Source organism: Penicillium odoratum, assembly GCF_028828045.1.
Source record: "Penicillium odoratum strain IBT 22623 chromosome Unknown utg000006l_segment0_segment0, whole genome shotgun sequence".
NCBI classification, from domain to species: Eukaryota; Fungi; Ascomycota; class Eurotiomycetes; order Eurotiales; family Aspergillaceae; genus Penicillium; species Penicillium odoratum.
In genome coordinates, this window is record NW_026643148.1 from 2,960,884 (window position 1) to 2,986,054 (window position 25,171).

The 25,171-nt window shown below is 47.0% G+C and overlaps 9 protein-coding genes across 9 annotated transcripts; 6 read left to right on the forward strand and 3 right to left on the reverse strand.

Annotated features, from left to right (window-relative positions):
- Positions 1 to 1,192: 1,192 nt before the first annotated feature.
- Positions 1,193 to 2,215, forward strand: N7520_009559 (uncharacterized protein; the record flags this gene model as incomplete). Its single annotated transcript, XM_057143493.1, has 1 exon — positions 1,193 to 2,215. The coding sequence occupies one exon, from the start codon at positions 1,193 to 1,195 to the stop codon at positions 2,213 to 2,215; it is 1,023 nt and encodes a 340-aa protein (XP_056992781.1).
- A 546-nt stretch (positions 2,216 to 2,761) lies between these two features.
- N7520_009560 (amidohydrolase family protein) lies at positions 2,762 to 3,826 on the reverse strand (the record flags this gene model as incomplete). Its single annotated transcript, XM_057143494.1, has 1 exon — positions 2,762 to 3,826. The coding sequence occupies one exon, from the start codon at positions 3,824 to 3,826 to the stop codon at positions 2,762 to 2,764; it is 1,065 nt and encodes a 354-aa protein (XP_056992782.1).
- Positions 3,827 to 4,617: 791 nt separating this feature from the next.
- On the forward strand, positions 4,618 to 6,484 carry N7520_009561 (MFS transporter; the record flags this gene model as incomplete). The annotated part of the gene is made up of 3 exons (XM_057143495.1): positions 4,618 to 5,107; positions 5,189 to 6,084; positions 6,161 to 6,484. 3 exons carry the CDS (start codon positions 4,618 to 4,620, stop codon positions 6,482 to 6,484), a joined length of 1,710 nt encoding a protein of 569 aa, XP_056992783.1.
- Positions 6,485 to 8,822: 2,338 nt separating this feature from the next.
- Positions 8,823 to 11,108, reverse strand: N7520_009562 (Zn(II)2Cys6 transcription factor; the record flags this gene model as incomplete). Its single annotated transcript, XM_057143496.1, has 1 exon — positions 8,823 to 11,108. The coding sequence occupies one exon, from the start codon at positions 11,106 to 11,108 to the stop codon at positions 8,823 to 8,825; it is 2,286 nt and encodes a 761-aa protein (XP_056992784.1).
- A 1,227-nt stretch (positions 11,109 to 12,335) lies between these two features.
- Positions 12,336 to 13,427, forward strand: N7520_009563 (uncharacterized protein; the record flags this gene model as incomplete). The annotated part of the gene is made up of 1 exon (XM_057143497.1): positions 12,336 to 13,427. The coding sequence occupies one exon, from the start codon at positions 12,336 to 12,338 to the stop codon at positions 13,425 to 13,427; it is 1,092 nt and encodes a 363-aa protein (XP_056992785.1).
- A 530-nt stretch (positions 13,428 to 13,957) lies between these two features.
- On the forward strand, positions 13,958 to 15,398 carry N7520_009564 (uncharacterized protein; the record flags this gene model as incomplete). Its single annotated transcript, XM_057143498.1, has 3 exons — positions 13,958 to 14,641; positions 14,696 to 14,902; positions 14,967 to 15,398. The coding sequence occupies 3 exons, from the start codon at positions 13,958 to 13,960 to the stop codon at positions 15,396 to 15,398; spliced, it is 1,323 nt and encodes a 440-aa protein (XP_056992786.1).
- A 4,012-nt stretch (positions 15,399 to 19,410) lies between these two features.
- On the forward strand, positions 19,411 to 21,957 carry N7520_009565 (putative cell wall proline rich protein; the record flags this gene model as incomplete). The annotated part of the gene is made up of 1 exon (XM_057143499.1): positions 19,411 to 21,957. The coding sequence occupies one exon, from the start codon at positions 19,411 to 19,413 to the stop codon at positions 21,955 to 21,957; it is 2,547 nt and encodes an 848-aa protein (XP_056992787.1).
- A 624-nt stretch (positions 21,958 to 22,581) lies between these two features.
- On the forward strand, positions 22,582 to 23,874 carry N7520_009566 (25S rRNA (uracil2843-N3)-methyltransferase; the record flags this gene model as incomplete). The annotated part of the gene is made up of 1 exon (XM_057143500.1): positions 22,582 to 23,874. One exon carries the CDS (start codon positions 22,582 to 22,584, stop codon positions 23,872 to 23,874), a length of 1,293 nt encoding a protein of 430 aa, XP_056992788.1.
- Positions 23,875 to 24,167: 293 nt separating this feature from the next.
- phb1 (prohibitin subunit PHB1) lies at positions 24,168 to 25,077 on the reverse strand (the record flags this gene model as incomplete). The annotated part of the gene is made up of 2 exons (XM_057143501.1): positions 24,168 to 24,686; positions 24,757 to 25,077. The coding sequence occupies 2 exons, from the start codon at positions 25,075 to 25,077 to the stop codon at positions 24,168 to 24,170; spliced, it is 840 nt and encodes a 279-aa protein (XP_056992789.1).
- Between the last annotated feature and the right edge of the window lie 94 nt (positions 25,078 to 25,171).

Below are 25,171 nucleotides of genomic sequence, written 5' to 3' on the forward strand. Positions count from 1 at the left end.
TGATGTGTGTTACTGGTGTGGAGAGCTGGGGTTGGTTTGTTTATTGCGGGGTCGGGAAGGTGGGCCGAGGTATGTCCCATTTATTTAATTGTTAACTACGTCCACGGTTTACTCAGAATATAATATTGGGCGGAAATGATGTTTTGGATTAAAAACCTGGTCTTCATCCTCATGCAATATGAGAAATTGCTTCACATCGCCCCCGGATTACCGGTGTACCGTCTAACCCGATCAGGAACATACTCATGGCTTCAAACCACGCACCCAGATAGTTTAAACTATACAGATAGCTAGAACTATACCTAAGTGCAATAAGCTCGATCATTTCTTTATACAGGTTAGGCATACCTATTACGATGTATCATTTAAGAAGTTGGAATACTGAAGTCGTAGACGCGCCTCAATTTCCAAGTATGTTAAATAGTGCGAAAGCTCGGCAATTACTAATCGGTCCTAGCGTATGGTGGACCATACTAAGAAAGTTATCAGCTAACTAATCTACAATACGGGTGGGTTTTGTGGATATTGGATGATTAAATTTATGGATATCAGAGTGCCATTCAATACGAGTTATCGAGGGCGGTGAGCCTAAATCATGTGATTTTGGGGTATGGCCCACTGATACGTATATCTGTAGTCCACATACCCAGCGCTTCCGATGATCCTTAACCATCCAAGTACCTTAAACTCCGAATTATCCGTGACTCAGTCCATACTTTTTATTATCTCACACAAAATAAGGAGTGCACCATCTACATATTGATGCTCCAGCCATGCCTCGGCAGAGTCGAGGCTTGAAAACAAGAAATGGATGCGCTCAATGTAAAGCGCGCCGTGTGAAGGTATGCTTGAATCGGGATTTTGTGGCTTAGTTGGTTCTCAATCCGAAGCAATATGTTTCAACTACATTGTCCTCTTTAAATTCTTCGACATGTTCCCAAACAAACGAGATGCAGAATGTTGCTGATCGAATTAGTGTGATGAAAAAAAGCCAAGCTGTGTTAATTGCAAGAGGCTCAACCGAGAGTGCAGTTTCCAACTCATTGAACCATTCCTCTCAATATCGCGTGCAAGTCTACAGCCGAATCTATTTAACTCATCTTCACATGCACAAGCGCAGTCAAAATCACCCTCAAAAGATCGAGATGACCGGCCACTGCGACCGTGCGAAACAACCTTTATGCTAGAGGACATGCGCTTGCTACACCACTTCGCTACCCACACTGCCGCAACATTATCAGATCATCCAGAAGCTCAGATTATATGGAGGACTAGCGTGGTTGAATGCTCTTTCCGACATCCATTTCTGCTTCAGGGTATCCTAGCAGTCGCTGCACTACACACCGCAACTAGCAACCCCCAAGAAGAAGATAGGCTATCCATGATGGCTGCAAGTAAACAGAACACCGCTTTAAAAGAATTTCGCACACAATTGCAACAAATTACACCGAAAAATTGCGATGCTTTATTCGCATTCTCTTTCCTCGCTGGATACTATGTTCCAGCTTCCGCGGGCACCGTCATCAATCCGTCAGCCAGTTTTTTGAAGGAAGACCTTTTCAATGCAATGGTATATTGGCTACGACTCTGTCGTGGTACCAGCAGTATTTACCAGTATGCGAAGGAGTGGATCAAACAGGGGCCTCTTGCTAATCTCTTTTGGACGAACCAGTACTCTGATAAGGATCGATCCAGCGAGGTGCGCGATGACTATTCCCTTCATACGCCATACGAGCAGCGCCTGAGTGATTTGGAGACCATGTGCAACCAATTATCAGGCCGAGAAGAGGTTGCTAGTGAGACGGTCGTTGAGGAGAGGGAACTCAACACTCATGCTCTCAAAATATTCCTGAGGCTCTTCTGTTGTTTGAATACGCTGGCCTCTAAGAAGCCGAGATCTACGTTCCCTGATGCCGATATGCCTAGCAAGCCTAATTCTGTCAACAGCACGGGAAAAAGTCCATCTGACTTGACTTTGTCGTTGGCTTGGCTGTTTGAGATTCCATTAGGATTCATTGATTTACTGGAACAACAACGGCCTGTCTCCTTGGTGATATTTGCTCATTTTGCGATTTTGCTGCTTCATGCACCGCAGTTCTGGTGGAATGAGCCGATTGCGAGGAAAATCGTGAAAACGGTAAACGACTCTCTGGCTCCCCGATACCATCGGCTAATCCAATGGCCTATCCATGAAGTCCTTCAGCGATCTCACTAAGTGGGTTCTGCTCAAGTGGACTATTGGAAAATCAGATTCATCGCGACGTTCAGTCGGAAGCAGTGATGCCTCCGGTGAATGTTCTTAAAAAGCTTAGCCCAGCAAAAGACGTGCCATAAATGAATATAAATACCAAATACCAAACTTTTTTTTTTTTTTGCATTGTTTTGCTCTATAGTAATCGCCGCACAGGATAAGGTTGTTAAAGATTGCTTAAATCTAATTCTAGTGAGAAGCAAATTTGCTGACAAAAATATCTACCAAAAACGTTGAAAGGGGGAGAAGGAGACTTCGAGAGATTTGATCTTTAGAAACCTCGTGACAATTTTGTAGCCCATAGATAATCATGTTTTATGAATTACATCCAAGCTGAGATTTGGCTTATAGAACGTTGCGACAGAGGACAAGAAAATAATGCATTCTAAAAATTCGAGTCTAAATACATCCTTCCATGCTGGAGTAAGGGGTCAGATGCTCCCCTCAGTTTGCTCCAACCCTTGCTTGTCTATATAATTCACTGTGGACGTAGATCATTTGACCATTGCTCTACAGAGAGACAGGGGCCTCAGAGTCGTGGAACTTGCCGAGCTTGAGCAGCTTCTTAGCGTTGTCGCGACCAATGCGGCGGTAGTTGTCAACACCACCGACAGCCTCAGCAATGGCCTTGGCATCATTGTCCCACCAGCCACAGGCATCCTCGATAGTCTCGTAGGGGTAGTCGACACTGAAGAGGAGACGGTCGGCACCGATCTCACTGACAACGTACTTCAGGGTAGCAGTGGAGAAGTGACCACTAGTGGTGATCCAGATGTTGTTCTTGAAGTAGTCGTAGATAGTCTTCTTGCACATAACACCGTTCTCTTCCTTAGAAATAGGCTTCTTAACATCCTCGAACCAGTGGTTGATACGCCAGAAGTCGTAAGGAATGTGTTCACCCTGGTGACCAATAATGACCTTGGCCTTAGGGAAACGGTCGAAGACACCGTTGCTGATCAATCCCAGGATGTGAAGGGACACGTCGTTGGCGAAGGAGAGAGGGGGTCCAAGAAGGTAAGGACGCTGGGCGTAGAGCTTCTCGTAGATCACGCCGGTAGGAGCAGCAGGGTGAATGTAGAGAGGGACATCCAACTCGCAAAGGACCTTCCAGAAGGGATCGTACTCGGGCTGATCGTAGAACAGGTAGGTCTCGCCATCCGGGCCAGCGTGCTGGAAGTTGCAGAGAAGGGCGCCGTGGAAGCCGAGCTCCTTAACACAGCGGCGGAGTTCTTGACCGGCCTGGACAGGGTCGTGCATGGAGAGACAGGCGAAGGCACCCATACGGTCACGCTTTTCCTTGATCTGACCGGCAACCCAGTTGTTGGTCTCAGTAGCGATGCGCTCAGCCTCAGCCGGGTCGGCAATGCCCTGAATACCAGGGACGGTCAGAGACACGACGGTGTAACCGATGCCGTGGGCGTTGGAAAGGGTGACACGCTCGCCGTTAATGTCACTGATCTGGCGCATGTAGCGCTCACGGTCGGTAGGAGCAATGTAGAGCTTAGCCTCACGGATGGACTTCTCCTCCAAGCCGGTGCGCTCGTAGGCCTCCTCAAGTGCGATTTTTCCGAGCATATTGAATGGGAGATGGTGGTTGTCTTGTTTGAAGAAGATGTGAAGACTGAAGTATTGTGTTGATGAGAAGAATAATCAACGGGGGATTTTCTGGCTTGTTATATAGCGTTTCTTGAGGCAATATGAGTCGGAAGTCGCGGCATCCTGGAACAAGGCATGACGATAACTATTCCATTCGCTATGTGCATCATATGACAGCATGACCGGGCTGAAAGATGCCGACTCACCTCAGAGGACACGAATCTGGAAAACGTGCATAGGCTATATTGGATAAAGCTTGATAGTTCCAGGCTTCGATGTAGATCTGTATAAGGGTACACTTGATTGACCAATCGCATGACGAGCAACGCGAGAAGAAGGTCGGGAGTTGAAGTATGATCTTCTGTCGGAAAGTCTAAATGATCGGAAGAGGCGGCCCCACTTGCGGATATCACACATCAATCAGAAGAGGGTCGCACCGAGAGCTTTATCATTGGCTAGTAATATTGAAAGTACCGGTAGATCATCTTGATTCTAGCATACCTACGGAGTACAGCCTAACGCAAAGGAAATCTCGGCACAATCTCTATCAACAAGGATGGCAGCCCCTTCGCCGTAATTTTGTGATGTGCCTGCATAAAAAATGAACAAGGACGGATATTCGGCTCTTTCATTCAATGTCAGGTAGTTAGGTCATAATAAATACTACTAAATGAAGAACTTTACCTAGTAGATGATTGGAAGCTTCTAAGAACGTTCTTTTCAAACATACTCAAAAACTTCCTCTCCGTAGAGGAAGACAGAGCGACAAAATGCAAGCCTACTTTCAGCATCGTCGCATCAAACTGGCTGTCGAACAGCAGTATCAGCTGAGCAATCATTTGAAATCAGTTCATTCCGACTCTACCATCGCTATCGACCCTGAACCAACCCTAGATGCAACAGAAGAACCTAGCCACAATCCACTACAAAGATTGCAGGCTGTTTCAATACCGGAGGTTTCAATTCATGTCAATGCCTCGACAGTTTTGAAAGAGGCAGCTCAATTTCCTGGAGTTTCCATTCAACAGCATGGTACAACGCCCAGTGGAGATCCTGAATATGTTTTTCTTGTGGAGTGGGCCAACGAGGATGGCAAACTCAATCCTCGCAACTTCACTACCGGGAAACGAGTCGGTGTCACGTTGGTCGTGTCTGCCTTGTCATTTGTTGTGGGTATTGCGTCGTCAATTGACACCGCTGTTTTACCTCAGGCAAGTCAGGACTTGCATGTCAGTGAAGTGGTGGAGTCAATTGCCACTGGTAAGATTTTTTTACACCTCTCTTTCCTATAACCATGTGTGTGTGTTTAATATCCATTTTACTGACCATCTCAAATTTCAGGCATTTATCTACTTGGATTTTCATTTGGCTCGCTATTCTCGGGCCCTCTCTCTGAAGTATTTGGGCGCAATGTAGTCTATATTGGCTCTCTAGGTCTCTTCTCAATCTTCATCATGGCGTCTGCGCTAGCGCCGAATATCGGCGCCCAACTCGCTTTCCGATGCTTAGCGGGCATTTTTGGCTGCCCCCCGCTCACTTGCTGTGGGGGTACTATTGCTGATGTGTGGAATCCATTGGAAAAAACATTTAGCTTTCCACTCTACTCCCTAGGAGCATTCGGGGGCCCCATTCTCGGACCAATAATTGCCTCATATATTGGACAGAGTTCATTATCATGGAGGTGGGCCGAGTGGCTCACTTTGATCATGGCTGGACTTGTCATGATGACTGTGCTTTCATGGATGCCAGAAACCTATTCGCCACTTCTCTTGACATGGAAAGCTCGCCATATGCGGGAGATAACGAGTGACCCACGGTATCGGTCAATCCTGGAAGTTGAGGATACTAGTCTCTTTACTCGGATGTTCATCAGTTTCCGACGCCAACGCCAGCTGATAACAAAAGAGCCTGTCGTTCTACTGATTGCCCTATATCTTTCGATTGTGTGGATCGTGCTATTCACATTCTTTGATGGCTATACCTATATTTTCACTGATATCTACCATATCTCTCAGGGACTGACCAATATTATATGGATTGCCATGTATATAGGAATCATTCTGGGAGAGTTTTTGGTGCCTTTCCTGTACCGCTCTCTACAGAAGTCTTTGCTAGCGACTCAAGACACTGAAAAGGGTACAAGCATGAAGATTCACCCTGAAGTCCGCTTGTGGTATGCCATGCTGTGCGCTCCTGCTATACCCGTAAGCCTCTTTTGGATGGGGTGGACGAACTATGTGAGTCTAATAGACCTCTTTTTCCTCGATATTGGAATGGGCAAAACTAACTATTTGATCTTCCTAAAACCGCAAGGCCTCTATTAGCATATGGAGCCCTATTATTGCAACTACATTATTTGGTTACGGCATCCTCGGCATCTTCATCAGCTCGTGCATGTATGTCATTGATTCATACGACATTCTGTCTGCATCGGCTCTCGGATTCATGACCTTCTCGCGTTACTTCACGGCAGGGGTAATGACTATCGTCGGTCTTCCCTTTTACGAAAATATGGGTACGCACTGGACCTTGACGATCCTGGCCTGTATAAGTCTCTTGGTAACACCGTTGCCGTACGTCCTCTATCACTTCGGTCCAGCAATCCGTCGCAGGAGTCACTATGCATTGAAGGACTAGGGTTACTCCAAGGCCGCATTTCTCATTTGCTCTGGTGTCATTTTTCCCATCACCATGACTGTTTTTTTTTTGTGAAAAAGTGTTTTACAATATGACAGCTAGTGATTACCAGTTCAGATTTATGTCAACTTTCTATAATGCCACTATTCCTGTTTCTCTCACTGAGAAGATCAATTTGATCTCTGCGCGCTCTCACTACCAGTCTTCCATGTAAGAGCCAGCCCCAATTTTGACATCATATTTATTTGACAGCCGGATAGGCCTCGAGTGCAAATATCAACAAGAGATGCGTCCGATTAATTTCAGCTCAACTACGGGATACCATATCCAGCTTTCTTAGTGTTTGACATCATCTAAGAGTCAGAGCGTACTTGGCTGCATGGTGCATCGGAAGCTTAGTCAGCTTGCATCGGAAGCAATCGCACAGATTCCAGCCAGCGCTCGGCATCAGCCAACTTGTATGGCCAATAACAAAAAGAAAAGGGTATGAAAGCGTCATAGAGCCATTAAAATAGATCAGGCCACATTCAGGGTTTACAACTATGTAGGAAGAAGGGGGAACAAGCTGTCTGCACTTTTCCTACCAGATTCCTTTCAAGCTTTAACTACCGTCAGTTAGTACAGACCGCAGAAATAATATCCGTACAAACCGCTCCACTCCAAAAAAATATGTCTGCTTTACAGTACACATACATCTTTCCAATTAATAGTCTATGTAAAAGCCCCTATTTTTACGTACAGCAGCCTTCCATTTACCCAATCGATATAATTAAGCTATTGAATTTTGATTGATCAATAGTTTTCCAAGCAGAGATCAGACACGCCCGGAAGTAGGTCCAAACCTCTCTAGTTTACCCGCATTGATTAAATTTTGGGTACAAAGCATAAAGATTACGCTTTAGTATACCTCAGACGGGCTCAATTGAATTCACATCAGGAGAGTGCGCGGGCCAGTCTTTCATCCATGTACTATACCTTTCGAACCATGCTTGCGTCAGCTTCGCCTTATTAATTCTGGTATTGTCGTGCTGAAACATTGTTCTAGACTTGTAGTTTGGAAGAAGACCAATTTAAGCGTAGAAACATACGATCGCGCTGAGAAACCCCTTCTTAGTGATTCCTTATCCCGCTCAATGAAAATCAGCTCCGATCGCCCTCTAAGCTGTACAGCTGCCTAAAACATCAATGAAACATCCTTTATATGAATTTTAAGGTTTAAATTTTTTTGTAGGCTTTCCAGGGGGTCGGGAGACTTGACATAGTCGAGAATTGGAATATTGAAGTTCGTTGAAAGAGCATTCATCAGAAAAAAGTTCCAATTCTCAACCCCAGAATTAACACCACTCGTCCACTATTTTATTGTAAATTTCAATCAAATTCGAGTAAGAGTCTTGAAGACAGGGATTTCCCCTTTTGCTAGATGTTTTGGGGGTTTTGTCGCTTCAAAATCACCCGGAGTGTTGCACGGATTATATTTCCGGGCACGGCAGTACAAAGCTGCCTATAATTAATTATACTAAGAGTTTCTGCGGTTAAGGATTCGGACATAAAGCTTATGTGGATGGCTAAGCTTTCGAGGACGAGCGGTTCGAGGTAATGATTGAGTAGTGTGGTGTTGCTGGAAACGATAAAGGGTGTCGTAAATCGTCTTCCGCAGTTGAAATTCTTCAGTAATATTGGATACCGGTATTTATACCGGACTTGCGCTTAGTGATAATAGCTGACCTTCAATCTGTGGAAAGCTTTACTTTCAAATTTTGATTTCCACTAGTTTCCGTGCCTAAAAACCTTATGGTGATTATAAGACAGAAAAATCAAAAATAAGGTCATTTGGGGGGGATGATGGAAGTTTGGGGGGCATGTACGGATATTTTCGACAGTATTACAGTATCCAATAGATGATATATGAATATATACATAGTATTTACCACATATAGTTAGTATACATATGCTATGGACTTTTCTAGGTTCCTCTTCGTCTCAGTAACATTCATTATCTGAATGAGCGTATATATTGGATGTACGACGGATTCCAATTGAGTAGTATATTATTAGGAAGTCTATGTTTATGCACTTTTACATAAGGATGTTGACGCTACAAACGTATTCAATGTTCACGGGTTACTTACATTAATATATATCGGTCTAAATGCACATGTGCACATATGAGAAGAGTTACAGTAAGACCTAAACAAATACATACCTAGGTAAACATTAACCTATTGAAATTTTGAATGCAGCGAAGGTTGGATCAGCATACTCCATCTCAAATTTCATCTGCAGTTTCTCGCTCTCCTATTCATTCACAGTCCATCTTAAGTATTTTCCGTTTCGAAGTTCACGCAGAAAGTGATTCCCTCTCCAGGAGTCGGAGGTAATCCTCCAACAAAGAAAACGAATTATTGCCAGGCAGCGTCACATCTGAAATAGGCGACGGTTCATCAGAAAACGGAGACTGTTCAGCTGGGATGTTAAAGCCAAGAGGGCATTTATCAGACATTCCATTGGTGGCCAGAGCATCGTATGATAGAGTTGTTTTGCCATCTGACACGCTGAAAAGAGCATCCCAGAAATCGTGACTTGAGAGAGGCAGGCCATCAGATGCAGCAAGTGACGGCTGTGTTGTGAGATATGGAGACCGAGTATCTGTTGTGCTGGTGACTTTAGCTCCTGATTGGTCGAGAAAAGCTACGGGTGCAGCTTGATCTCTTTGTTGTTGTTGATCTTGGATATTAAAGCGTCGGGTATGACTATCACGCTCATGCTGACCAGGTGTCAAGAAAAAATATTCTCCTTTACCACCTACATGGCCAAAGGTTTGATCGACCTGTCCACTGCTTTCCTCTATCCATTGGTGATTCCGGCGTTTCACATATTTCAGCACGGCAGCACGAAGATATTTTATTATTTGGAGAAGGCGACATGCATGAGGATCGTGCGGAACGAATAGGTCCAAAAAAACTTCCGCTTTGTTCATGCCATCTTTGAGTGGTAGTAATTTGTCGTAATCAGCGAAGTATGCAGCACCGAGAACGATGGCGGAGTTGAAGACAGAGTTGATGAGGAATGGTAAGCGTCGTGGAAGGGAGGGGAAATGGCATAATCCGGCAATCACATCGAGGGTTCGCAGCGCAGAGCAGACACACGCGTCGGCAAAAAGGTCGATCCGAGCGCTGTCATCGTACGATCCAGAAGAGGAAGCCGAGTCGGTTTTGTTCCTCTTGTGATGAGATAGGCGGTAAACGAGAAAAGGCCGGGTCAGAAGAATGATCGACCAGTAATATGATCCGAGTAAGTGGCTAGCAGCAAGGCTACCCTCTAGGGTCTTGCCGTCTGATCTCTCTGTATGTATCCTGAGCTCTATAGGCAGAGCACTAGCCCAGGCTCGATGCTGGTCAGATATTCTTTCGGCATGGCCGACTGATATAGTTTGCTTCGTATAAACCCCTGTCAAAATCTGTTCGAAGATCTGACACAAAGAAGTCACCGCAGCAGATGGTATCTGGTCTGATATTATGTTCTTATCATCGCTTGACGTAGCTGGAAGTTGCCCTAGGGAAGCACTAAGGAATAAATCCATCATGCGGAGACTTCTCCAAACTCGCTCCCTGATGAGTCGCTCTTGTTTATTGAAAAAAGTATTAGTTTCTTTGCGGTGAATCCCCACGGCGTATGCTGCGCGTACAGCGATCCCAAGATTGACGAATGCACCATTGCGTCTGCACGCACCAAGCATGTACACGGAAATCAAGATATAAGATTGGACGGTATGGATGCTAGGCGTTTCGTGCAGGGTTGAAAAGGCCAATTGATAGCCGCTGCCAAAGTATTGTTCTGCCAAAGTCTGGTCGACATTGGAAACTTGTGTGCCAATGGCGATAATTAGGTAGAATATGGCGCTGACACCAGCTTCATGGCTAGACGGATTAGACACCCAAGTAGCCAATCGTAGGTAGAAATCTTCCAGGTTGAAGAGATCCAATAAAGGATTGGTCACTAGTATGAACTGATGAACTAGCTCCCGAGCTTTATCTTGACTCGGTGGCGCGGTGAGGGGTCCGTGCTGAATGTGCGTATTTTTCTGCAAAGCCTCGAGAATAAAGTGTCGTGAATGATCCTCGGTAAACTGACATGGACCGGCAGATGATGCTATGATACGACGCACAATCTGTAGAAAAGACAGACCGGCAGAGTCACCAATACACACAAACCTCCCTTCTCCATCACGAAGAAGCCTCGCCGCTTTAGGCACCGGAACTGTTACATTCTCCTCGTTTTGAACTTGCTGTTCTGAGTCCATTCCAATGCTCCCAGGGGAGCATATCAAATGATTCGCGGCATTTTGCATACATGGAGCTTCCGGTTCACTAGAAATAATCGGTGTGTCTTTAGGATAGGACTTCAGTAGACGAGCAGACCGGCGTGAAAATCGACAACCCGCCTCTCTATGTTGTTGAACACAGCTTTTGCATGGACTTTCTCCATTGCATTTCTTTTTGCGCAGTTTGCAGCTATCGCAAGCTCGTCGAGATCGACGTCGCGGTTCAGAAGTGATCAATGCTCGAAGCATACTGATGGCTGCTCTAAGAAGAGATATTATATTAGTGTGTTTTTCGGGAGTCATCGTCGGATAGGGTGATATTTCGGTGGAGTTCAAGTCATTGCACTGACCGTGTGGCTGTGTCTGTCAGGGCAAAGAATGCGCTACGACATAGGTAGCCCAGTAGTAAGAATAAATGAGGCAAAGCTTTGTATTCGGAGAGGGATGGTGAAAGAAAGAAGCGAGAGCACTTGAGAGATGAAAAGAGTTATCTAGACTAGTAAGCACTAGAGCGAACAATTGAGGGTGTCACCTGACCCCATATACCGATAGCTGTATTGAATGGACTCAGCGATGAAGGTTGCACTCTAAAGTTAACTCTGATCGTTGCACTCTGAATACAATATAACGAACTTGCGCTAGACTATCATTGCCCATAAATTCCTATCTATGGATCCCGGACTGATATATTCTAGGGACCCGGTTTAAGCCTAGAACTTGTTAAGGTCAACAGGAGTGGGTCTTGGAAAGGTAGTCGGAAGACTAGAGAGAGATCGGAAGCGCTGAAGTTCAATCAGGCAGGGACACGGAAGTGGCGAGATGATTTACGGAAGAGCGGAAGTGGGCATCCCCACCACCACAACTCCCATGACCTCAGTCACCTCGCGGCTTCGGCAAGACAGGGTAAAATGATAAAGCTTGAATCTGTTTAAATTATCCGATACTTGCCTTTTGTGAATGTGGTGACCTTCGCTTAATTTCTTGCTTCAACGCTTTCATATGCAACTCATTAATGATCATGCGCATTCATGGCAGATCATGAGGATTTCTCAATTGATCCTCAATCTCCAGCTAACCTTCCGATTGAATAGCGGGAAAACCAGTCAGCAGGTAGTATTCCCCACTTAACATGTAGATCTATTGTGTCAAATTCATTGGTCTTAGATCTGGCTTCGTCATTCTAACTAGTAAATTTAGATCGGCTAAATACATAGAAAAATACAGAATCTTGTATTTTTGACTCTCGTAGGACTATTGAAACGCCAGATCCATTACTGTACACCGACTTACGTCTTTTTATGGCAATAGTATGTTCCAGTTGTCTTTTCCATCCCACTTCATGTCTGCATTTACCATTCTATATATCATTAGAACATCCAATGTATAGTTTATGCATCCAAGTTTCTCGTCAATTCACTGATTTGATACCAGATGATATCCCAGCCTCCACACAAGCATGCACGACCTTTGTATAAGATTGTGGGCCATGGAATGTTACGGACTATTATCTTCGGAACTTTTGTCTTGGCCATGTGCTCCTTTCTTAAGCATGATACGAACATCTCCAATACAAAGATTCTATACGTCGACTACGATCGAGGGTCCATAGGAACGTCCATCCGAAATGCCTACGCACAACTACAAGGAAACGACTTCCCAAGCATAGTCGAGCGACCTGCTTCGGAATTCTTGGACACGCCAGATCTGGAGGTAGCAATTTGCCGCAGATTTTATCACGCAGCAATTTTCACTTCACTTGGAGCCTCTGACAGGCTGGACAGTGCATTGATGGCCAGCTCAGATCCTACGACATTCAATCAATCTGATATCCTGATTTACGTCTGGAACAAGCATCTATATCCTGGGATCTTAGACTCTATCATTGAAGAGTCAATCCAAACTCTGAATAGAGCCACTCGTGCCGCTTTTTTCCGGGATCTTGATCCTGGAAATTGGGCGATGATATCACGGAATCCAACAACTATACCAATTGTTACAAATCCGTGGGTTTTCACACCTAAAAACGGCTACTACAACTCAGAACACTCTTTCACAGTTGGTGCTATAATTCTTGTTTTCGTCATTCTTGTTCAAGGATCAATTATTCTGGAGGCGGCTCATACCACCTTTACCAGATTGGCTTTGCGTCGAAGCACTACTCCATTATTACCTATTGGCCTTCCGATACTCATCTCCGCAGTGTGGACGCTGTTTGGTTCACTATTCACAATCAGTGTATTCTTCGCATTCTGCCCAAACTGGTCTATTGACTGGTATCAGTTCCTACAATTCTGGGTTGTTCTTTGGATTTTCTCGCACGTCAACTTTATGGTCTGCGATGCCCTTCCGTTGTTTTTCCCTTACTCCGGCAAATCCAGAATATGGACAGTCTGGATGTTGCTGAATATTGCATCTGCTTCGCTTTTATTGGATTTCCCCAGCTCATTCTCCAATTTAGCGAAGGGAATACCGGCTTACCAGGCGAGCAAAGTCCTGATTGATATCTGGGCCCCGGCTTGCGAGTTCCAGAGCTTTGTTGAAATTTCGTTTCTTTTCTCTATCGAAGTACTATGCTTGATGTTTCACATTTTTCGAAGCACCAAGAGCCGCAAAGTCTTGTGACTAACATCGGTTACGTTTCTGGCCATGCCGGTTGACATGGGAGGCAAAGGTGGCGTTTACTTCAGAGAACGGAATTCGAGGCTGTCCCTTTTGGAGTTATGGTAAAAAATACCTAAACAACCAAATTTTGCGGTATTGAATATTATTTGTGGTGCCGAGATATCCATTGAGTTATAGTCGATACTTCATTGGAAAGTCTATTATCAGTGACCCAATCAACGAGTCCTCGGTACGTCCACTTATTAATTGGAAGGAAGGATATATGTGGGGCTCCAAGTCGTTTTCCGAATGGTTCAATTCCCCACGGGGATCTCCACATAGAGATGCCACGTATCCGATACATAATAATTGTCATCCGATAGAGTTCGTTGTGCATGTGGCATATCCGAATCTACCCCAAACATTTGACTCGTGTTATGGAAGTGAGATAAGTTAATTTCTTTGCTTTAAAAAGAGTACCCCCCCTCGTCTCTCAGAATTCCGACACTTTTGTCTCTTCTACACCAAGTTGAACCCAAGTACCCGATCCAATGGCTCCGTCTAAGAAGAACTTCCATGTTGCCATTGTAGGTGGTGGTATTGCCGGTGTGACGCTCGCCGTCGCCCTTCACGAGCGCAATATCCCAGTGACAATCTACGAGCAAGCAGCTGCCTTCAGTGAGGTGGGCGCCGGTGTGTCCTTCGGACCTAATGCCGTCGCAGCAATGAAGGTTTGTCACGACGGCATCCACAAGGCGTTCGAGAAGGTTTGCACGCGGAATATGTGGCCGTCGAAGCAGAAGGTCTGGTTCGACTATCTTGATGGATATAGCAAAGGCACCTCGGCCACGGCACAGAATCTTGGCGGCCAGGACATTGCCTTCTCCATTTTGAACAGCACTGGTCAAACCGGAGTCCACCGCGCACATTTTCTCGACGAACTCATCCGGTTGGTTCCTAGTGAGATTGCGCGTTTCAACAAGCGACTGAATGACATCACCGAGCGCGATGATGGAAAGTTCATTTTGAAATTCGCGGATGGCAGCGAAGACATCACCGACTTGGTTATTGGTTGTGATGGAATCAAGTCCCGCGTTCGACAGCTTATTGTGGGTGAAAACCACCCATCTGCGAACCCCAGCTATACGTACAAATATGCCTACCGTGGTCTTGTGCCCATGGATAAGGCAATCGAAGCAATTGGGGAAGAATTGGCTTGTAATTCTTGCATGCACGTAAGTCGCACTGGAGAACTTTACTGCGAGAGGCTTGACTAAGAACGATAACAGATGGGTCCCGGTGGTCACATGTTGACATTTCCCGTAAACCAGGGCAAGACGCTTAACATTGTTGCCTTCCACACGACTACAGACGAATGGGCAGATTATCCCAGATTGACCCGACAAGGAACGCAGGAGGAGGCTCTCCGCGATTTTGCAGGATTTGGACCTAACGTGACCAATCTGTTGAAACTAACTGATGAAAATCTCAGTGTGGTAAGTCTCAGTCTATCTGCACCAACTTTCCTCCATATGTCGTGCAATGCTGATCATTTGCTAGTGGGCAATCTTTGACCTGGGAGAAAATCCACTCTCCACATTCTATAAAGGGCGCATTTGTTTGTCCGGTGATGCGGCACACGCCACATCGCCGCACCACGGCGCGGGCGCCGGCTTCTGCCTTGAGGATACAGCAGTCTTGGCTGCACTGCTGGATGACGACCGGGTGAATACACACGAGGACCTCGAGGCTGCCCTCGCTACTTTCGATTTCTGTCGCCGAGAGCGAACGCAGTGGCTGGTGCAGAGCAGCAGGTTCGTCGGAGACTGCTATGAATGGCGGGCTCCAGGAGTGGAACGTGACTTCAAGAAGATTGAGGAGGCGATCAACTACCGGAATGGCATCATTGCCAATGTGGACATTGATATTATGTGTGAAAACGCCCGAAAGCATCTGGATCAGAGACTTCGTAGACCTGCGAGTTCCCTTTGATCCTATTTGTGTAATGAATGATCAAAGCATTTGTACATATACCATACTATGAATACCGTTATTCATGTGAGCAAGTGGATACTGCTGTAGGCCAGAGCAAGAAAGGCTATGGCATTCGTAGCTGGGGAACAAAAGAAAGGAGCAATATCTGTATCCCCAAAGGGACGGAGCAAGAAGACAGAGAGAAAAATGCTATTTACCGAAAGACCAGCAATCTTCGAAGCGCTGTAGCAAACGAAGAGGGTCACTTGACCACAATCTATTCAACCGAGGCCGTAGCCTTCAGCACCAGAACTACTTTGATCTCAAAAGTTATTTGATTCTGAGGAAAGGAATTTCTATTGACATATTAAATCGGTTCTCTACCACTTTGACAACCTTCAAGTGATTCAAAGAGGTTTGGACCATTGCGCCCTTGCCTCAGCTGTTGAAGCCATAGGCTCCAGGCTTCCAGTATGCAGCTTGCCTGTTTGCTGCTTGTTGTTGTCGTTCAAATCGGGATTAGCTTCGTGTAACTACAGCTTCAAAGAAGCGACCCTCGCTCTCATCATACCTTTTCTCTTCTCATTTCCTCCAGTCGGAGTATTATCACCTCTCTGATCTTCGTCTACGTGTTATGTTTCTCATCTCAGTGCTTCATATGATTCTTCACCAACAGCCCTGTTGGCAATCCTGCACACGATTTATTCGGTGGCCTCAACTTTTACAAATATTTCACTATCAACATCCACACCAGCTTCGATCGCCATAACTGAGCACTTCACACGCTCTATCGATCCACGCAGTAGCACCATACAGGTATTACAATGCAACCTTACATCACTATAAATCTCTATCTGTGGCATGGTCCACATGGTGTTCTGCGCATAAATAGCTTTCCCGTGGATACCCAGCAGCTGCCCCCCGATACTATGATAAATGATTTAGATCGTTTATCGAACACCTTCTATCTCCTAGCCCCCTGCTGTTCGGTATGAGCCAGAACCAGATGATATCATCTATTTCGCCGACGATGTCAGGAAGATTGAGGATGGTAGATCGCTTTCAGTGTGTCTTGGGTATGACGACTACGCCGCGGCCCGCACGGTGCACGAATTATGCGCCATATTTGATCTTGGTCAGAAGGGACCTACATATCGCCTACATGTGGTGATTGAACGTCACGCGCCGCCTGCAAGAAGAAGGTAGAGCACGTGCAGCCAGGGAGCACCGCAATCGAAACTACTTAGGATCTTGTACGGACGGGACCGGCGAGGTTACCAATGGAAGAGGATGGATGGCCTCTGGTAGTTGATGCTGTCAAAGTGCAAGTTGGTGTCGAAGATAACGAATATCTGGTTAGGAATGTTGGAAACGCAAGTCCTACATATGCAGGTAGTTGTGATGCCTTGGAGAGCTTTGCTAATGGCGTTTTATAGCTGCTCTTGAAAATGAGGTGTTTGGTTGTTGATTTGAAGTCACGGCTCGGACTTTACGATTAAGTCGTCAAAAAATAGGAACACTGAATGAGAGATCACACGTGAATTTTGTACTGTCTATGGATATCAAAATTCAAAATTGAATGAGTACCAGGATCCGAATGGAATTGATCGGGTTTGACATACATTTATATGCATCACAAAAACAGTCGCGGGAGGAATATTGGCTGCCTCTGCATTCAAAGGAGATGTATTCCGATTGCCGACCTCGAGTTTGGAAGACATGCATATGGGATGGGGAACGTCGGAGTTTTGACTACATGGAATATTTCAGGTTATGTATTTATCCAAGGTCAGAACCCTTCAAATGTTGTGAAAGAACTTCAAACTTACGATTGATTGAATCAAAGGTTGGAGAAACTATGAGTAACTAAGGAACCACCGGCCTAATTTTCCGACGTACTTCCGATCAGCTACGCCTGTGGAAATCTTCGGGCAGCCCGAGAGTTAATAAAATCCCCAAGTTCTGGTACAATTACCCGATAAGGAAAGGTTCTTCCCGATCCAATTACGATAACTGGTAATGGTTCCAAGGTTGATTGCGACCGAGAAACTGGCCAGGGTCAACCCCCGGACGAACCAAGAGAATAATAACTTTCATCTTGCGGGACATGGAAGAAATGGCATCCGCCCGATTCGTAGGGCACAAATGCATGAAATCTGTGGCTTCACACCCGTCTAGACCATTCTCCAGTATGACGAGGCCCTTGTGGATAATGATAATTGGAGGTGGCGATTGCATTATTGCCCGCGAATCAGATCCACTGGACTAGTACGCGTACAATGTGACAGTTTCAGGCTTACTCTTATCTGGAGATTATAGACTCTGATATCTAAATACTACACACGGAGTATATCCATAACCATGCACATGCATACAGATTTGAAGATGGATCAACACGAAATTGGATACATTGGACCCTGAACTTGAAATAATTGTAGATACGAAGTTCGATCAGTTGAATTGATTGAATCCCGGATCCCCTGGCTGCCGATCTCCGCCCCACGCGCCTCGAACAAAACCCACATGCAATTTGGCATGAAAAGCGGGTCGTTGATTGGCTTATGATATGAACTTGACGCTAGGGGGTAGAAGAAAAGAGGAGGTGTTTCAATTTCCCACGCCAGGGAGCATTGAACTAGTAGGGGGGTCCCTTTTAGGCCCCTGTCAACTGATCCAATAGGCGCTCTCGGTGTCTACAACTATTTATATCCGATCTCACTTGCCAAGCCCCGTGGACCAAGCCAATCTCCCGGGCAATGGTATCCCCACTGGTCTCCGTAAGTTGTCATTAGTTCTCGCTCGGATATGGCACAGTTTATTCGGATACAACTCATGTCCGTAAAAATTTAATGAGTTAAAATTCACTTAAAACTCACAACGAAATACATCATCCATCACAAGAAGTACGGGTTAGATTTTAGTAACATGCACCCCTTTGACTTGCATGCCCCCAGCGTGGCGTTTCTTGGACCCACAACGTCAAGCGAGATTTGTTCATCAAGTGATTGGCCCTGGCTTTAGACTCATTGGTGCCTGCAACCCACTTTTTCTCCGGATGCGTGCTTTCACTCATTGGTGCACGCGGCCTTAGGACCCCAGGATCCGTAACAGGCAGCGTCCCGGCTCCATCAGTCAAATTGTACGAACTACTTTGGTAACCTGGTGGCAACCAGAGTCATGACGTCCTCTATTCCCTAATGTGGCTTAAAGCAATGTAGAAGTGTCATTATTTGGATAGGTTTGATTACAGTGCGATTTTACCTAGATAGGATGAAAAACCTTGAAAGGAACCAATTTCCTTTATTGTATATGCAGTACAATATCTTTGTAGAACATGAAAAGTTAAAAAAGTCAAGATCTTAAATCTTTTCCTTTTCAGCCGAGTCAAGGGCGTAGGGATCAGGTTTGCCTTGTTTAGGCGTTGGTACATATGCCTAGAAAAAAAAGTGATTTACACTATAGTCCCAAAATTACCGACGTACAGAGTACTAGTTGCTAGCGAATTGACTGTTTAATTTCTTTTTTTCCTCATCGTTTTTAGACCCGAATTGGTTCCGGGTCGGATACAACGGGTAATACGGTTTGTATGATTACGACCGTAAACCTCCTCCCCTCTCCTGTTATTATTCTCTCATCTCTCAACGACCTACCTTCCCCTTTGGTCCCCTCTTTGGCCTTCGTCGTGGCCGTCCGTTCCTTTATTCAAACTATTGATCCTGTTCTGTTCCCCTTTTATTCCCTTCTCTGCCTGGTGCGGAAGATTCAAATGAGCTTTGTTCGAGGCTGTTAGACTGACCTCCAGATTCCTTGCGACTTTCTCTTATCGCCAGGGAAGTCGACTGTCTGGAGGTCTCTTTGTCCATCTGGATCTATTCGACCGTTCCTTGTATTGTTTTTGCGTTTTATCTCTTCAATTCCAGTTCTTGCAGCATTGATGGCTTCGATTTCTCTTCCCCCGCAGTCTCGGTCGGCCTTCTCTCAGCATTTTGATTCAGCACCCTCCAACACCGAGCCCAGTCGGCGACTCACAATGCCTCCATTGCCTAATCCACCGTTTGTGTTTCCGGCTCAAGGTCCGGATAATTCAGTCTCTTCAGAACCGCAGCGCCTAACACCGCCGGCTTTGCCGGCCTTCTCTTTCAATCCCGGATCAGAGCCGTCTTTACCACCCGTACATGCACCAACCCGACCGAATGGACACCGGCGACGACCGAGCGAATTTGTCGGAGACAATCAGTTGGTGACACCTGGGGACGACAAACGGGAAGAGCCCTCCACGCCAACACAGCCGAGCGCTCCAGCACACGGTCCGCCGAGAGGCCCCGGACGACGGAACCATGCTCATCGCCGCTCGCAAGCAGTGTCCGGGGTCGATCTCATGGCCATTCAAAAGGCACTGGCAACACCAGCGGGAAGCGCGCCAAATACCCCTGGCGATCTGTTGAACAAGAGCCATGAGGATATCTCCAGGCCGCTTTCCTACTCAGCTGGAAGCCTTGGACGTCCGACACCTCCCGCATCACCTCATTTCCCGCCTTCTGATATCCCACCAGTGCCACCAATCCCTACCACCATGAGGAGCGAATCAGCCCCCTGTCACGACGCCGACGATGGACGCCCGGTATCTGCAGTCTTCCACGAAACCCTGGAGAGTCCTGCGACAATTAAACATACATCACCAGAGATCCCGACACCCCCATCAGAAAAGGCGCCAACACCGAATCGCAAATTGAAGCCACGGCCGAAAACCGCAGATGCATCTTTGGTTTTAGATTTCATGCAGACTCAAAATGTGCCGGGTGCGCCTAGTGTCAAACGATCCAAGTCGACCGGGCATCGTAAAAGCAAGAGCCGGTCCGCGAATCTTAATGTAATTCTTGCGAATCAAGCCAGTGATGATGCTCATTCGACAGACGCATCTCGACCTTCATACTCTGACGATGGATCCGATACCTCGAGTGACAACGAGCACGATGATGATTCTTCGCCTAAGAAATCGAAATCAAAGAAAAAGCAGAAGAAAGTTCGCTCATGGGCTGGTGCTATTTTGGGCAAAGGGAAGCGGCATGCGAAGCATGAGACAGAACTTGAGCCTTCTGAGAAGGAAAAGGCCAAGGGCAAACAAAAGAGACCGTCTCCCTTGACACCTCCTACGCTTACACGTACTAACTCGGAGGCCGGTTCCGTTTTGGAAGTCGATTTTGATAATGACGATGTTTTGGTCATTCGAACTCCTACCAACCCTGAAGGTCCTGTTCCACAGGCCGAGCGTTCTCCGGATGAGTGCCCCGTGCCTTCCACCTTAGAGACGTCATGGAAGCCGAGAAGCTTCTACGAACAAACATCCCAGGATGAGATCCTCAGCAGCCCAATCATTGATCTTGATGCGGCACTAGGCCCTTTCAATACTCCTGAGATGGGACCGACCCGGGGAAACCTGAGCCAATTTTCATTGGCAACACAGCGCATGTACAGCGGCGGCCGGCGGGGCGAGTTCGTTGGGCCTGAGATGCGATATCATCGTCGCACAGAAAGTGCTCCGGTGATGCAGCCCTTCGATCGCAGTGCGCTCGGTCCAATCCGTCTGGGCGGAAAGGGCGCGGAAACCCCAGATGTTTTCTACGAAGAGGAAGAGGACGCATTCTTAGCGGAGAACCAATCGCCTAGGAACGGACGAGACCGTTCTGCTTGGGCTCCTCTTACCGCATCTGAATCTTCAAAGGATAAGAAGCCTGCGGAGTCTGTGAAGAGTGACAGCAGCGCCGGTACTTTGACTCGGGCACCTGTATCTAGTCCTCAGCCCGAGCCTCAGCCCGAGGGTCTCGGTATACAATCTACTGACGGGGCTATCAGTCCGGAGGCCCTTCCTATTCAGCAAGATGCGCCCGAATCACTTCAGGATGCTGGCAATTCATTTACCGGACAGGCGAAGAATTCTGTTGAGATTATCAAGTCAGAAGAGACGGCTGCAAAAGAACCGCCACCTCCAAGCCCTGACGTGTCTCCTGGCTTCCTCGCGGTTGACAAGCGACCTTCCACGTCTCCTAACCACCTACCCCTCAACATTCCGCCCTTTTCGCTGTCTGCAGGAGTTTCGCCTTCCGAATCATATTTCCCGTCTCCTGATGCGCTACGCTTTCCTGACCGCAACTTTTCGAGCCATTCTTACCACCACCTCCCTTCAGATTATCCGTATCCCTATGGCTCGGTTGAGGATGTTCCATCCTTGACGAGTAGCGCATCCACCACGACCAACACAAGGAGCCGGTTCTCTGCTACATTCTTCCCTCGTGCTCGTCTGTCGACTGATCGCGCTGCATCTTTCTCGGCGGCTGTTCACCGGCGTAGCAGCCAAGCCAATTCAGTGAAGCGATCTAGCATGGCCAGCTTGTCTAAGCTGGTCGGTGGCCCGCATTCGGAACGAAGTAAACTCTACCACCAAGAAAAGCCCCCGGGCGATGCAGCGGATAAAGCAAGGAAGAAGAACCACCGGATCACTCGACTGATGCATTTCTGGAAAGTGAAAGACAAAGAAAAGTCCGCCCCCGAACCGTCTATTCCAGAGAGGCCGGTATAAAAACCGACTCTTTGATCTGGATGCCTTTTATTTTGATTTCATGGCGCAACAAATCTCGGCATAGCGATATCCTCAGTCATCTTTCCCACATCTCTTCTTCTCGCTGATCGGACTGTACATATTTTACTCCGGTTTCATCTCTTCTCTTTCGTGTGGATTCTTTTGCTACCTATTCGGCCGTCATTCTACCTTTTGGTCTGATTTCAGACTTTACGAATTTCTTTACTCCCAGACTGTGCCTTGCGCATGTTTGAGAACGATACTCTCGTTTTTCTTGTCCATCGTTTATGTACCGGTGCGTAACACCCGGATTGATTGACTTTCTCTACGATCGTTGTCCAACGGACCTTCTACTTTATTTGTTATTTTTACTTTATTCTACCCCTGTGGCTCATGGCCCAGAATACTAGTTACCCTTCCATCTTGGATAGGGCCTTTTTTCCTTCAAGTCATTCCGTTATACGTGAAATTTGGCGTGGGCGTGTATATTTATCTTTTGGTTGTGGCAATATGCCCGATAAGCTACGATAAGCTCAAAAAAAAAGTTTACAATTCCCAACTTCCCCGCGCTAGCATATATCTCGAGTAGTTAATCTGATCCAATTACTCCCAATTCAACCAAAAATGCCAGGCCCACGACAAGGAAACCGTCGTGCAGACAGAGACACCTTACAAGCCAAGCCAAAAGCCAAACCAAAAACCAAGCCCCCACAACGCAAACCCAAAGAACCTGAACGCAAAGAAAAAGAAGAAATTCTCAGCGATGAAGACCCCAGCGGAATCAACCTCTCAAAACCAATCCCTCTCTCCCTCCAACAACTCCTATTAGACGTCTTCAAAACCGCTCTCCTCGCATCCGCAGGAACAGACGCCGATTCATCCGAATCCCAATACGAGTCCCTTGACATCAAATCTCTCATCCAGACTATCAAGTCGCACCTTTACCAGCGCGATTTCGATTCCGCGTTCACCGAGGCTGGTGAGGATCATTTGCGCGCTTATGCTTTGCGCTGGAGTGCGTCGAGAGCTTTGGGATACGCGGGATTATTTAAAGGTGTGCTTCGGTGGATGCGCGGGGAGGGTGCGCCCATCAAAGATGCTTCTGCCTCCGATACACGGGTTGTGTGTCTCGGTGGTGGTGCTGGAGCAGAGATTGTCGCATTAGCAGCTGCATGGCGGGATCTTGATGGCGGGGCTAGTTCATTGAGTGCACGGGCGGAGGCGTTATCTCTTGAAGAGAGCGAAGACAAGGACAAGGATGCAGATGCAGAGACCGATTCCAGCTCTAAGCTTTCGCTATCAACAAGGAATCTGTCTATCGCGGCTGTTGATATCGCCGATTGGTCCAGTGTTGTGCGACGGTTGTCTAGTACACTCACTTCCCCTGATGTACCTGCTCCGTCGACGTCGAGATATAAGGCCCCGCTTGTGCCGGTGGGCGATAAGGTGGATGTCGATTTCCATCGCGTTGATCTCCTCGGACTTCCGGAAAAGGAGCTGAAGGATGTTGTGCTGGGTAGTGGGGCCGTGTCACCTTCTTCTCTTCTTGTTACGCTGATGTTCACTTTGAATGAGCTTTTCTCTACATCTATGCCTAAGACTACGGCGTTTATGCTTCGCTTGACGGAAATTCTGAAGCCTGGTGCTGTGCTTTTGGTTGTTGATAGCCCTGGCAGCTATTCGACGCTGAAAATGGGGAAACCTGGTCCCGACGGCGTTCAGCAGGAGAGGAATTATCCTATGAAGTTCCTTTTGGATCACACGCTTATCTCAGTGGCTAAGGGCCAGTGGGAGCAAATTTATACCCAGGATTCTCGGTGGTGGAGGCGAGAGGCGTCGCGGTTGATGTATGATGTTGGTGAGGGTGCGGGATTGGAGGATATGCGATTCCAGGTGCATATTTATCGCCGGATATAAAGAAGTTTGGATTATATACCCGTGGACCATTTGAAGATATTAAACATCATATATAGCTATTCAATCAAGCACATGAGAACATTGAAGCTTAGGAGAGATTCTGATAAGAGTAGAGGTATTGGTATTGCTACATTTCAGAAAAAAAGAACCAGATGGCACGCTTTCGCCAAACCAGTTCGTGCGCCACAACATCAAACACAGCCGAGCAGGCGCATCAATCACGGCGTGCAATTAAATGATACAAAAAATTCAGTGAAAAGAGATCAGGACTCTTATAACCTTAGGGGAGCACCCTAACTCCGCAGACCAAGCAAGAGGCTAGTGCTCTTACCACCATCCTTACCCTCACCACCAGGCAGATATGTGACGTTGGGGTTAGTCGCAAGAGTCTGAGCAATATCACGGCTAGCCTCGATACGACGGATCTCAATCAATCCACTACCAGCCTTCGCAACGGCCTTGGAAATAATATCGGCAGACTCGGCTTCACCCTCAGCACGGATAACGTTAGCCTGACGCTCCTGCTCGGCACGCTCGACGATGAATCGTGCCCGCTCGGCGTCCTGCTGGGCGATCTGCTTCTGCTCGACGGCTTTGGTGAACTCCTTTCCGAAGGTCATGTGGGTGATGGAGACGTCCTCCAGGGCGATGTTGAACTGGGAGGCACGCTTGAGGAGGTCTGTACGGATCCGGTTGGAGACAGCTTCACGCTGGGTGATAAGCTCGGCGGCGTCGAATTGGGCGACAATTGCCTTAAGGACTTCGTTTCCGATGGAGGGGAGAACACGCTCATCGTAATCGGTACCGTAGGACTAATTCAGACACGGGCTGTTAGTTGGGGAGAACAAATGTAGCGTTGCTGTGTTGCTGGTAGCTTCTCACCTGGTAAATCTGAGGCAGTTTCGGCACATCCGGACGGTGCATCACTCGCAGCGTCAAGCTGACCATTTGCAGATCCTTACTTCCGGTGGTGGTGGAGATGTTGCGCGGCTTCGTTCGCACGTCGTAAATAATTGCCTTCTGCAGCCAAGGGACAAGGAAGTGGGTGCCTTCGTTAATGACCGTCTCCTGCACACCAGACATGCGGTCGAAGATGACAGCTCGTGTTCCACCCTTGACATCGTAGATGGACGCGTTGAACAGCAGAACACCGGCAGCGGCGGGGCCTGCCAGCCGGTAGAGATTGTAGAGGGCGTTGGCCATGGTTGTGGGTGGTGAGATGGAATGACCAGATGCAAACGTGAGGTTCGTTCAATTAGTTGATGGATGATGTCGGGGTTTTCCAGCCCGATTGGGT